The sequence below is a fragment of the Molothrus ater genome, chromosome 6 (genome assembly GCF_012460135.2).
Source record: "Molothrus ater isolate BHLD 08-10-18 breed brown headed cowbird chromosome 6, BPBGC_Mater_1.1, whole genome shotgun sequence".
Lineage (NCBI taxonomy): Eukaryota > Metazoa > Chordata > Aves > Passeriformes > Icteridae > Molothrus > Molothrus ater.
The window spans coordinates 17,814,054-17,828,563 of NC_050483.2; the positions used below are offsets into that span (position 1 = coordinate 17,814,054).

At 47.6% G+C, this 14,510-nt stretch overlaps 2 protein-coding genes across 4 annotated transcripts in view; both read right to left on the reverse strand.

The window, feature by feature from the left end:
• CD151 (CD151 molecule (Raph blood group)) overlaps window positions 1–8,394 on the reverse strand; it is a 31,765-nt gene extending 23,371 nt beyond the window's left edge. For 2 of the 3 annotated variants that reach the window (XM_036384173.1, XM_036384172.1), the window contains exon 1: window positions 8,292–8,394. The gene's annotated coding sequence lies outside the window, so the exon portion shown is untranslated. The remainder of the gene's footprint in view (window positions 1–8,291) is intronic. The other variant, XM_054515033.1, reaches the window with a different exon arrangement.
• Window positions 8,395–11,651: 3,257 nt separating this feature from the next.
• CRACR2B (calcium release activated channel regulator 2B) overlaps window positions 11,652–14,510 on the reverse strand; it is a 38,488-nt gene continuing 35,629 nt past the window's right edge. The window contains exon 18 of the mRNA XM_036384361.2: window positions 11,652–13,758. Within this exon, the coding sequence (XP_036240254.1) occupies window positions 13,674–13,758 (85 nt within the window). The 3' untranslated portion in view covers window positions 11,652–13,673. The remainder of the gene's footprint in view (window positions 13,759–14,510) is intronic.

Here is a 14,510-nt window from a genome sequence, read left to right on the forward strand (position 1 = left end):
ACTTGACCGGGAGGCACCGGCATGTGGATAAACAACCGGGAGGCAAGGGCTGCCTCCAGGCAATTCCTGGCTGGCCCTTCCCCAAGGCTGGCAGCAGGACACAGGCTACAAAGAACTCCCTGGCTCCACAGCACGCACCACTAAGCTCCAAAGAAACCCCCCAGCCCCATGGCATCCACGGCTTCCCTGAAACACCCGGCTGTGCCGGTGGCACCACGGGGAGCTGGGCTTGCTCTGCTCCCCTCTGCAGCTTCGAGCCAAGGCACAGGCAAAGGGCAGCTCTCCATGAAGGGTACACAGCCATAATCAGCACAGCAACTTTGGCCAGTCTGTCTCAGTGTATGTCCTGGTTTTGGCTGGGATACAGTCAGTGCTCCCCTTAGTCGCCGGTGCGGTGCTGTGGTTTGGATTTAGTAGGATAACAATGTTGATAACAAACATGTTTTGGTTGTTGCTAAGCAGTGCTTACTCTAGATCAAGGACTTGTCCCTTTCCCATGCTCTGCCATTAAGGAGGTGCACAGGAAGGAAAACACCATGGCCAGGACAGCAGATCCAAAGTGGCCAAAGGGATGTTCCATGCCACAGAATGTCAGACTCAGGATATAAACTGGGGGGAGCTGGCCGTGAGCTGCTGGTCACTGCTGTGGGATGGGCCACAGAGTTGTGTGTGCGTCATTTCTGTTTCTTGGGATTTATTCCTCTCTCAATCTCCTCTTCATTACTACTATTGTTATTATTAAAATTATTACTACTATAATTATATTTTACATTGGTTCAGTTGATAAATTGTTCTTATCACAATCCATAACTTTTAATTATATTATTTTACTAATTCTTCACCCCTTCCCATCAGGGCAGGGGCATGAGGAAGGAGTGGTTGCAGGGTACATAATTGCTGGCTGGGGTTAAACCATGACAGTGTAATCATCCACTTCATTTAGAGCTGGCAAGGAAAAGAAAGGGGGAAAGGGTTCTAACAGATGCCAGCACAAAACAGCTGGACTTCAAAGGAAGCAGGAAAATGCTGAAGGGGATTTCTCCACCAAACCACCCTCCTGTTAACTTAGGACTCTATGAAGAAGCTTCAACAAAGGAAAGCCTAAAATTACTTTGAAACTTAATCCTCCCTGCAACCACCCCATCCACCTTAGAGGTCAATTTTCAAGTCAGGAGGAACCATTATCATCTCATCTGATCTCCTGTTATTTTAAAGCTTAACATTTAAAGTCTAGACACAGTCCACTCTATATTCTACTGTAGCACATTCTACCCTGGAATAACCCTCAAATACCAAGAAGACTCAAGAATACCTCAGGAGATGGCAGAAACCATACTTTGTTCCCTCAGGAGACTCTAAAAACATAACTGGCACATCCCCAGCATCCAGGCTTCTTTGAGCTCAGCAGAAAGCAGCAGAGCACTTTGCTCTCCGTTGCTGGGCAGACTCATCCATCTTTCAATTCACCCAATGCCATTAGTGAGCAGGAGGGGAAAAGCAAGCTCACTTGTAGGTTAAGACTCTCAGTAAGTCTTAAGTATTAAAAGCAAAACATACCCAAGAGAAAATCTAAGAACAACACAGTCAAAAGTTTCTGAAGAAACCAAGTCACTATCTTCAATACTAAATGCCCACTGTGAAAATGAGGTTCCTCTAGCATAGACAAGGATAGAGGAACCCAGAAAACAAAACTTATCTCTTGCTTTTGAAGAATTTAGAAAAACCCTAAAATCCATGCTGGAAATAACCAGGTCAATTCTAGCACAGAAAATTTTCCTCCTATTACTCACCTCAGTCAAAAGAGTGTTCTAGCTCTGACTGTCCAGGGCAGGATAATGCAGGGAGAGGGGACCAGAGCTGGCCACACATGGTTATCAGTGTCAAAAATTATGAGAATACTGATCATCCACAGCAGTTGTGCCCTCATACAGAGGGAAATCAGCTTCCCACTGATAACTTTTAATTATATTCCCACTTATCCTCCTGTAAATGTGCTATTGATAAGAATCACATTGATGTAACTACAATAATTTATTTTGGCTACTCTCACTGCTCTCATCTAAGTTGGCTTCCCCCTCCCTTCTTTTTTTCTTAAAAGATTGTTAAAATTCTCTATGAAGTAGCAAACAATAAACCCTTTTTCCTACAAGGGGGTTCTCTTCCACATGGAGACAGTTGCAGCCAAAGTAAAGCTCATGATGCCAGTGAAAGCAGAGGTTTTCCTCTGCAACTGTCTGCTTTTCCCTCCTCCCAGGCTTCTAGCAGCACACCTGTGAGAAGGATGCACCGTTCCAGAGTGCCTGAGGGCAAACAGCCCAGTGAAGTCAGCAATGACCATCTTGTCCCGGTCTAGGCACAGCGGTTTAAGTTCCCTTTTTTCATCCTGTCTCAGACACACTGCATACACCAGAGGTGAGCCCTGTGGGGTGCACAATGGACAGAACAGGCTTTTGTTTGTCTCTCCAGAGCCCGTTTCTGAGGCTGAGCACAGCCTCATTCCTCAAACATGAGCTCAGCCGGACACATGCACTCTTTCCCTGCTCAGGAGAAGGAAAAAAACCCTGACAACTGGGACTCAAAGGTGCAGGAACCAGCCTGACAGTTCTTCCTCCCCAAATATAGGAGGAGGTCCTCCCAATAACAAGAAATATGTCCTTTAAAAAACCCTCCAGGTTTTTTAAGTATGTCCTTTAAAAAACCCTCCAGGACAAGGCACAATGGAGACCACACCAGATGTCTCCTCACCTCCAGCAGACCTCTCACCTTTAGCCAAGTCTCCCAGCAAAGATGGAAAAGGGCTAATTCCACATACAAGGGGGAACCTGCAACCAACTCCTCAGCAAGTGGTACTTCCACACAGGACTGGACTCACCCTTTCTATGCTTCAACAGCCAAAACCACAAGCACAAAGCCCAACAATTTCCCGTCCATGCACTCCTTGCACGCAGAATGGCACCCGACACAGAACCAGGAGACTCTTTCCTGCTCCCACGTGTCCATGTGCCTGACTTCTGCACTCACTGTACACCCCTGTGATGGCACACACAGCGCCCCACCACCTCCCTGGGAGCTCTGCATGCAGCGCTGACCATGGAGAAAAGCAGCCAACCATCTCTGCTCCCAGGGCAGTGTGGGGGTGAGATGTGGGATATGAATTCCTCCCTTCTGGATTCCACCAAAGCTAAGAAGAAATACTGACATTCACAAGCCATGACTCACGCCTGCCTTGTCAGACACTACAAAAGTCCTGCTCACTGCCTGGCATGTCAGAAATGTCATCATGGCTGCCATCTGCCAGTTGGCTCTGACAGGAGATAAATTTCACCAAAACCATCCTTCCTCCTTATTTTCTTCATTGTTGCACCGTGATGGACAGTGAGGGTCAGAGTACTCCCTAAAAACCACAGAGGCATTGTGGCTACTCCTCTAGCAGATAACAGGTCAGCCACTCACTCCAGACAAAACAGAAACCTCTCCCACACTAATTCCTACCTCCCACAGTAATTCCTACCCCAAACCACTCTTGGTCCCAGTTTTAACTAAATTTCATTAGTGAATGAGCCAATTAATCCATTGTTCATCCTCCAGCTATGCTGGTAAATCATATGCTTGTACTGAAAGAGCTGCCAAGGACTACTTTCAGTCTGTGTTGAGCTGATTGCACTGCTGTCTGAGATGCACCTTCCGAGCTGTACAGCACTCTTCTGGCTGGGACTGGACAGTCCAGCAAGATCAGCAAGATCCAAATGCAGCCCAGACTCTAAAACACACCTGTCATTCCACCAGGCAATGCCAATAGTGCAAAATAGTAATCATCTGCTTGATCTTTCTCCTGTCCACTTCTTCCCCATAGGAGCAGAAGTGTTCTAGGGTGAGGTATCAGACACGTTTTCACCTCGTCCATTTGTACAGCACAGCAGATCTTTCTCCCACAGTATCTCCAAAGGGTGTTTCTTCCTTTAAACCTACCCTGCTTCTACAGTGCAGAGACATCTGGGAAACATGCTGCAAATTTCAGCCCAACTCCACCGTGCCTTAAGAGCGTCCATCTTCCACATCACAGCTACAAGGACAGGTTCCACCAAAGCACAGGCACTCACCCTTACAACTCTTCCCACTGCCTCAGCTCCCCGTGCTACTTTCTTTCTTATAAAAGTAAAGAAAACCTGGGTTGAACAAGTGAACTTTGCTCCTTTTGTATCCAGATCTGGCACCCACCACAGATAAGAAACAATGGCCAATGCCAAACATTTTATGTCACCGACTTCTGCTGCCTCAGCTTTTCTTTATGAAGCCTCATTACCACCACCAGGAACAACCTGTGGGTCTGAGCAACATCCTCTCTTGCACCTCCCACACATCTCACTTCCACCTCTCTTAAGAGGCCATGCCACACCCCACATCCTCCACACTTCCTCTCTGGGATGCACTCACCTCAGCAGGAAGGAAAGGCAGCTCCACGGCGGCCTACAGGGATGCAGGCAATGCAACATCCATCAGAGCTGCACCGTGTGTATTTGCTTGGCTGCACCCTGCAGACAGTGCCTGTAGATCAGCACCCAAATGAATTTAAACAGCTGCCAAGGACCCTCCCTCAACTGTTGCAGAACAGAATTCCTGATGTTCTTCCTTATCCCACTAAACCAGTATCCTGCCTTCAATAATGTCCACCACTACTGGCATCAAAAGCATGCATGAAATACACACACACACACAGATATATATATATATATATATATATATATATATATGTAACTCCATGAAAAGCCCAGCTGGCATGTCATGGCATCAATTCATGCTTGCATCCTTCTAAGGATCTGGACACACTTTCAGTCCCATGTTGAGCTTATTGCACTTTGGCCATACAGAGCTGCACAGCAGTTTCCCAGCTTGGACTGGAGTCACAACTGCCTGACCAGCACAAGAAACGCAGGCTAGAAACATGGACCAAGCTGGTCACACCCAAATGCCCAGACCCCAAAACATATCTCTTACTCAGACATGAAATTCCAGGAGTGGAAAATAGTCATCACTCTCCTCCTCATTTTGCCAAGAGTTTTATTACTGCCAGCAGCCAGGACACAGGACTCAGTAGGACTCCCTGAATCCACTCCCAGGATCCCAGGCTGTGAGATCACAACCAGAGGAGTCTGGCAGGCAGGACAGAAAGGAGCACTGAAGAGAGATGCCCATCAGCAGTGCTGCTACTATAGGGCAGATCCCTGCCAAGAGGGCCTGGCAGCCAACAGCTTCTGTGCTGTGGGGAGGGATGGAATGATGCACTCTCCACAGATCTACAGAACACCTCATCTCCACTCCACACACCTGCCATTCCTCATTTCTCCCTCCACACCTTGGCTTCAGACACAGGGTAGCAGGGAAAAGCACATTTCTCACAGACTGGGAAAATGGTCACCATCCTGGGGAAAAGCTCTATCAAAATGCACATATAAAAAAGGATGGGAAAATGGGACGGTTTTACAGTGACACTCTTTATTTCATTTCAGCTCTGCTGTGGCAAAGAAAAGCCACATTCAGTGTCTGAAAGGCAGGATGAGCACATGAGACAGAAGGAGACCTGGTCTGCACTCTTAGGATCTTGAAGGTTTTTAAACAACCAGGGAGACTCAAGCTTCTGTTCCTAAAAGCCAGAGAAGCTGAGATGAGCTGTCACTTCTAGGAGCATCCCTCCCTCAGGCTTTCCATGACCTCAGCTGTCAGTGCACACGCCCAGGGAGAGCTGGAGATAACCCAGTGTTGAGCTCAAGAGCAGAAAGTCGAGTTGAGGGGCAGAACATCCTCTCAGGAGGCTTAAGAAACAAGGCTGATGAGGCCACTGGGGAAAGTAATGGTAACCTGGGACATGAAAAAGCACAGCTACCCTTTTTGTTTTTCAGAGGCTGTCAATCTTTTTCTTTCTAAGCTTCTGCCTTAGAAGGCACAAGAAGAACAGAGGGACAGTATGATTGCTTTATAAATGATCAAATTACCTGGAAATGCCAGACAGGATAGTCTGCCACAAGCAGACTATCAGACATGGTGATAAAAGATGTTACACAAACAAACACATGTAAACACACATTTTCCTTCCATCCATAACCAACAGTTCAATGCATTCCTGAGCTAAGAAGCCAAACTATGCAGAGGGAACAAGTGAATTTGCCTGTGGGATAACCTGCTCTCTAATCAACCCCCTCAGGGCTGTCTCAGGAGCAAGGAAGTTGTTGCCTTCTATGCATGTGTGATGGAAACATGTTCAAGTCAGGATACAAGTTTTATTTGCTGGGAATGATAGGCCTGCTGGAAAGTTCCTAAGGGAAGAGAGCCCTTCACAGCCACTCCCACCAAGCATTTTTGCTTGACAGGGAATACCAGCAGCTTTCTTCCACCCCCTTATTGAAGAATGTATCACACCCAAAGAGAGAAACTTTCGGACGCTGCATTGCAAGTAGCAAATAAAACCCCTTTAACACACCTGCTTTGAGTTAGGAGAAATAAAACTGGTTAAACTCTCACAAAATGTACCACAAGAGGGATTAACCATCTCAGACTGCCAGAGCAAAATGAAATGTCACACACTGGACATTCAAGCACTCAGAAAAGGCATCTTGTCATTGATCCCTGAAGCCAGCATACAGAGGGAGTGCCAGGACTTCTAGCAGGCAATTGGAGGAGTCTCCAATTCTCCTCCACTGCAGAAGCCACAGGACAATAAACACAAGCAACAGTTTGGAATGAAACACACTTTTTGCAGAAATACAGCATATGACCAGAAGTAAATACAGGCTGGGAACTCAAAGACCTCATCAGCAAACTACATGGCAAGGATATGATCTGAGGTGAATTACATGGAGGAGCTCAAAGCTGCCACCTCCTCCAGCTCGCAGCTCCAGCTGCCAGCAAGGGCATCTGACACAGAAGTGCTGGCACCAGAGCAGCTGCAGCAAACCAGAGCCCACCTGTGCAAGCCAGCCCTGTGCCTTTGACAGGGACCTGTCACCAGATGCATAAAGAATAAGTGATGCTACCCCAGCTTCCAACAATCCACAGACTGGGAACTGCCTGTCCTAGGCACACAAAATGCTTCAGAGAATATAAATCCACTGAAACTTCTGCACTGACTTTTCTAGTTACCATGAGTTCAGCAACAGCTCACTCTGCTCCCTCCACCACAGACAGTCCTTTGGCAGGAGGACTGGGACAGATCTTTGTCTTACTGGTGGCACGCTAAGAGACTCTTCGACTCTTCAGCCTCCACAATACCAGCTGGTAAGACCATCCATCACGCCCAAAGCTTCCCTAAGAACCTTGGCATTGGACATGCATGTCTCAAAGGAGACATCTTTCAAAACTGTTGGCTGATGCTATTTCAATCAACCCTTCTTCTAGAGGGCACCACTCAGAGAAAGCCCAGGAAGCACTGTAGGAGGACAGAGGAAGTGACACAGGGCAGAATTTAAGGGACGCTACAGAGAAATAATGACATGTCACGGCTAAAACTCAACAGGATACTGCAACAAGTTGATTACAAAAGCCCTCAGGAAAAGTCAGACTTTAAAAATAAAAAAATTGCCGCACTTTATGTTCTTCATGAGAGGACAAGAAGAAGAAGCTATTAGTAAAGATTTCTTATGGCAAGCAACACCACGGTGCAGAAATAACCCACTGCCATCAGCTCCCCATCTGATGCAGCTTCCAGAAAAAGAAGGGAACAGAAAATCGCCGGGACTGTGCGGTAAACAAGCGCTCGTTCTCCCCCTCCTCCGCCTACAAGGGTCCTGCAAGCCCAGCATAAAGGCCAACTCTTTATTTGTACAACAGGGAAATTTAACTGAACAAAAGGCGGAGGAGGGTAATAATCGTTTTACAAGACTTATGGCAACATTCAGAACACCTTTACTAATTCCGCGGGCTGTGCAAAGTTTATGACATCACCCGCAACAGGTTAAAACACTTTTCTAAGGAAAAAAACCCCAAACCAACAAAGCATACAAGGGCCAAGCCCCTGCAATGCCACAGGGCGCTGGAGGGGAAGCAAAGCGGTGCTGCGGTAGAGCCGGGGTCGGGTGGCCGCGGCCAGGTCCCCACGGGTGCGGGGTGCCGGCAGGGACGGACGGACGGACGGACGGAGCGCCGGGCCGCGCTGCCGCACACGGGGCCCGGGGGCCGCGCCGTGCCCGGCTCTCCCGTGCTGCCGCCCCAGCCCCTTCCCCGGCCCCGTTCCCCCGGGGCCGCCGCGCCCCCCGCCTCCCCGTCCCACCGGTGCCGCCATTTCGGGCGCTCCGCCTCACCCTGGGCCGCCGTTCCGCGCCGCCACACGCCCCGACCTGCCGCGCTGCGCGGAGGGAGCAGGCGGGGAGGGACGGGAGAAACCCTCAGGAGGGCGGGAGGGGGGCGCGGCCGGCCCGGCCCACCCCAGCCCGAGCCGCCCCCCCGCCGGCCGGCCGCGCTCGGCCCGCTCGGCCCGGCCCTCTGGCTGGGGCCGTCCGCAAGCGCGGCTCTCGGCTGCTGCGGCTCACGTTGCCGTTTCCATTGCCGCAGGCAACACGTTACAGCGAACTCCAGATGGGTTTGGGTTTTTTTTAAGGCGTCAGACCTGCTCGTTAAAAGTGTTCTCCATGAAACACCCTGTAAATCAGGATCAAGCCCTGACTGGCACATTGCCTCATCCTCCCATTACCTCACTTGAGCCACAGCCCGCATACTTCTGCGCTAAGCAGCAGCCCTGTGCGAGGGATGCTCCCGGGAAAACACCCGCACCCTCTCCACGGCTGAGTGACTTCGCATGGCTTTTCAGGAGTGGGATGAAGAGAGGAGAGCTGGCAGGGAATGGAGAGGCCAGTTTACAACCTCCTGGGTGCTTGCCTAAACTTTTGCATGTGCCCACCTCAGAAATCACTTCATGTTTCCCAAGGAGGAAGCTCACTTCAGCTCAGAGCTGCCGGAGAACCAAGTGATCAAACAAAGCCTTGGGGGATCAGCTTGCTTGCACACTGACAGATTTGTTTCAGGGAATATGTAGCAGAACCTGGAAGCCACAAGAGACACCAGCCCCTGCCCGGGTCCTGCCCTTCCTCGGTGGAGCCCTGCGTAGCCACCACACTGGGCCACTGCCTTCTTGCAATGTCCAGGGATTTCATGCCCAAGGAGGAAACCACATAACCTCCCCACCCCAGCAGATTTGGGTCAGCAGATGAGCATGACCAGGCACAAGTACTTCTTTGTGCTTGGGAGAGCTGCAGGTACAGGTGAGATACACCACAGGACCCCCACCTCCGCATCCTCAGTTTATTGCTGGAGTAATAGTTTGGTTTTTTTTTACTGCAGATACTTGTTTACCTTGAAAAGACTAATTTTACCTGGTCAGGTCTCCTGTGGACTAGTATTTTCAATGTTTGCAGCATCATATATATATATGTATATAAACATGCCCTGCAGGCTGGAGAGGCTGGAGCCGAGTTGTTGTAGCCACGCCAACCAAAATTTCCGTGTGACTCATCAATAGCCAGAGAAGTAATGAGCACCTCCTAACAAAGCTCTGAACTGCAGGGCCTTGCCTGGGTCTATTGGCACTAAACAGGAGATTGCCAAACAGAGCATTTGAAGGTGCATAACGGGCTGTGAGATACATTTATAATTGGAGATGAAATACTTGGTCAATATAATATATGTTACATACAGGTAAAGATATTATGAAAAAAAGGCATTATGAAATCAGGCCTTGCTCTGCTGGCCTGTTACTTCTTCTAAGTACAGCTAGCTAAGTTCCCAGGTGAAGAAATCTTGAGAATTTGCATAACAACTTATTCTTAGAGAGGAAAATAAGTTGCATCTGTAATAAACAAGAAATCTGTCCCATAGGAATCAGTGAACAAAATATGTAAACTAATCAAATATAGAGAGATTTGACAGATATACAGCCTTGTTATTTACCAGCCAATAAACTGTCAGTGTATTGTTAGCCAATTAGGTCTAAGTGCCTTCTGGTATTTCCTACAGATATAAGCTTTGTGAATAAAGAACTGACTTTTCTGCATGAAGAAACCGAGTTCCATCTACTTATTAATGTAACAAATATATGTTTATAGTCTAAGCAATCAACAAGTAAAAAGATCATTAAATGACACAAACAGAAGAAGATGATAGGTGAAAATAATAATGTGTGGGTGACTGCATGATCCTTATAACAGGAACTCATTAATTGTATGTAAATGGGAAAGGTCCCTTGGACCTGGAATAAAGAAGGTGCTAGAAAACAACATCTCAAACATTTGCAATTTCTGCATTTGTCCTGTGGAAAAGCTTCAAATTTAACACTGGGGCTTAATGCTCTCTTTTCAGCCCTGTTTTGGCTTTTCAAAGAGATGCTGTCAGCCTAATCCTCTTATGCTTACCCTTAGCATATTGACATGAAACAGACAAGTGAAAGCAAAGCACAGTGAGGTCCCTTTGCCGGCCTGCAGGGATTTGTGGGGCCATGGCTACTTATCAGAGCAGCTGGCTTTTTTGCCTTTGCCCCTACACCTGATTGTGTACACAGGTGCACTGTTGCATGTGCCAGGATAAGGCTGTAAGAAGAGTACTTTCTTGTGATATGATTCCAAAATACCTTACAGATTATGCGTAAAAAGTCACTTGTTCACTAAGAGGCTGGAGCCAATATGGTGAATGTATAAGCCCCCAGGCAGTCTTATTTTGCATCCTCCCTCATCTCATGCCCCCTCAGGATATCTCATTATTTGCATTTATGCTACAGTTTCCAGCGGTCACTTACAAAGGGTGGCTGCTCCCAGAGCTTCCATTTAGAGGCAGGAGATATTCTGATAAAAAAGGGGGATGTAGTAAAATGGAGAACTTTTTGGAAATTTTGGTCTCATTTAGATCTGATAACAGACAGGTTTAAAAACTAGCAAGATACCCCTGGGTCTTCCAAGAGGACACTTAATAATTGTGCTGAGAGACAACAAAAGACCTTCCAGTAATAAACCCCAACCCTGCTACTTACTGTTGTCCAAGCTCAGCCTACTCAAATTCCGTGCCACTTTGTCATCCTTGAAACAAAAATCCACCCTTTCCTGCTTTCAAAAAATATATGTTACAAGGAACTACGTGTGCTATCAGTTTATAGCAGGGGAAATGAGTAATAATTTGTTTGGTCAAAACTGCAGAGTGATTAGTTCTGTAATGCATGGACATCCAGCTGGAGCCATGCCAGGGCACAAGGATTGAAAGCAACCAAATTCTTAACTCTGGTGAAAAGGATGCATGGGACATTAATAAAATAAAGGTTTAGTTCTATGGATACAGGTAACAAGGTGAGAACCCATCCCTGTCTGAAAGCACTATACCCCCAGACACTGGGGAAGTATCTTTCCTTTTTCTCCTCCATGCTCTGCTTTCCCTAATCAGCTGGACAGGCTCTGGCTGCTTAAAGGAGATAAAAAAAGACTGGAGACTAATTTCTCCTGAGCTGCCCCCAAGACATGGGTTCCTGGTTAACTGTCTCCCTGCTTGTAAGACCTCCTGTGTACCACTATGGGGGACAGGCCACTTCCTGAGCAGTGAGAAGGGAAGATCACACTAGGAACAGTGATTGAAGATGGGAGGCTGATCTCCTGCAGCACCTCTAAAAAATCTCTCAACACAACCACTTGTAAGACAGCATTTCTTTATTGCCTGTACTGTTTGCACACTAAGAAAGCATACTTAAGGTTGTACATTGAAAGAACCTGCTGGTTCTTGCCATTGCAGTATGACAGCACTGATAAAGGTAATACACAGAACTGGCCCATATTTGTGTTTCACACCTTTGTCTGGGGTGTGCTGTGTACAGAGCGTGGGAGGCACAGGTTCAGAACACCTTAGTGTGGATTCCCCTTCCCAAAAATTGCTTCTTGCAAACACAAGCAGTCCCCCTGGCAGCACTGTAGGTCTTACTCCACGTTCCACACCAGCTACCCTGGTTCCTTCAGAGCCTCTTGTAGCTTTCTGATTCCCAGCCTCTGCAAGGCGTTAGCGCAGTTAAACAGTGTGAGCCACAGCCAGCCAACAGTAAGGACTGAGCAGGATCTCACTACTTTTAGCTCTTCCTTTTACTCAGAAATCCTGCTCTTCCAGAGAAAATTTTCCTGTTTCCTATCAGAAGGGCACTAGGAGGTGCCATGGAAATTCTTTGTAATGCTGATGTCTGTAGGTGACTCAGAGCACTTTTCCTGCCTGGGATATTCCCAGCAAAATTTGTGCAATAAACAGACATTGAGAGTAACCGCCTCATCCCAAGAGAGGAAAGACCATGGACAAGTACAGGCCCTCCCTATGCCACAAGGTTTGGGGGCTGTGTCACAGCTGCAGTATCACATCTTGTGCCTAAAATGTCAGAGTCACATACAGAAACAGCCTTGAAGACAAAAGGGGAAAGGGCACTAAAAAAAAAACTCAATCTCAAGGCTTTAAGAGCTGCTGAGCTGCAAACCAGAAAGCATCACACCCCAGAAGCTCCATGGCCAGGCACCACAGCAGCTTTGGCGACAGGAGCACTTCTGGGGACAGTTTCTACCTCTGCCCTGCTTTGCCCCGCCCCTTAGTGACAAAAAGGCCTCTTCCCAATGGGAACAGATTCAGTCTGGCTCTTTCTCAGGCCCTTCACCAGTCAAGTGAGGCTGTTGCTCGAGGTCCCTGCAAGAGAAAAGGTACATTTCACACAGGCAGCTGCCTTGTGCTTCCATCCAGGCACATTTGAATGCACTCTTTCAGGGATCTTTCAGGACTGCGGGTAAGGCAGTTCCAAGTTGCTGGAGATTCTTCAGGAAAGGATGAGAGAATGGGAGGAAACAGCAGCATTCAGCCTTAAAACAGGCTATATATGGCTCCCCTGGTTTGTACAGACAGCTCCTGCAATGGGCTATGAATCAGCAGCACACGCCGGCGCCTGCGGGTGCCAGGGCAGCAGCTCTGTGTTCTGTAAACATAGGACAGGACAGTGAAAAGGTCCATAAGGGTGACAAAGCAATGAAAGCCATTGGGATGACTCATCCTATCAGATCACATATGGAATCTGTTAACTACAATATTGACAAGTCCAGTCAAATGCTGCAGTAAATCCAGGGCCCAATCCAGATCTTGCAGGAAGTGGTGGAAGTGTTCTCACTCACCCCAGCGGGCTCTCAGCCGAGCACCGCCGCTGCAGAGCCAAGAGGAGATGCTTCCCTCTGAGACAGATGGATCACGTCTTAGAGCTAGCCCAAACTTAAAATAATATCTTTCTCTCTTACATGGAAATTCTATTTAATACAGACCCACTGTGTCCTCTGCTCTCTGCTGCTAGGCCACTTCTTTGCCAGAAAGAACTGGAACAAGACTTCATCCCTTTACAGGGAACCAACCTCTCCAGACAGAGGGCCCAGTCTGTGCTGCTAGCTAAGACCAGCCAAATTCCCCCAAAGAAGCAGAGGCCTCTAGAGACCAGGGCTGCATGCAGACTTGGGAAGTAGAACAGTGCAGATAATATGCACATTTTGGCCTGAGTTATGCCTCAAAATTCACAGGCTGGGAAAAGCTGCACCTTCCCCAAGCCTCTAGAGAGCTGATACCATCAAATTCAGCTTGTTTGAAAGGAACCCCCAGCTTCATGATACAGCATTGGCACGTGTCTCTTGCTGACACATTGGTGTGCTTTATGTGCAGCACCCTTTCCTCCTGCTGATATCCTCCAGCTGCAGGGCATTCTCCCTCTGCCTGTCTTCTTGTGCTGTCAGCAACCTGGAAAGAACAGCACCAATCAAGAACACAACCTGGTTACTGAGCTCTTCCTGCCAAGGCAGTTTCCTCTGCCCTTTGCTCTCCACCAGCCATTTAGGATTTACATTTAGGATTGCAAGAATTGACAGGCCAAAAGACTGGACTTCTCTGGAAGTTGGGCTAGATAAATCACACACAAAGAATGAGCATGGATTTCTAGGGAACAGGGAAAGAAACTGGACACATACAAGAGGGGGTGCCATGGTTTAGTAATCTGAGCACCAGTGTGAGTGGCCTGTGCCTTATTCCCAAGATCCCCTGTTGATGTCAGAATCCTGGGATGTTTGCTCCACCTGTCTGGGCCATCTTGGGCAGCACCATGGTAATAAAGCATGCTGTAGGCACGTGCTATGGGAGATATGATTCACCTAGCTGATAAGTAAATCCACCCAGTTAATGAACAGTTAAGTCCTGCTGTGGTTTTAACACATGGTGAGGAGGAAGTGAAGAGATAAAAGAAAACAAAAGGACAGCTTTCTTGCAAGATTTGAAATACTTTTTTTCCAAAAAACTACCTTTTTAAACTAAAAATTTTAGAACAAATTTCTTTCAGCTGAACAGTATCTTACCTCCTTTTAAAATGATTGCTACTGAAATAGCTCAGTCTGTACCGTGCTTATTAAGATAGGGGAGAAAGAACCCTTAGAGCTGCTCAAAGACTTCAAATTGAAAACACCAGCTTAAAATCTGGGACAGTATGCAAGGTTTTTGTG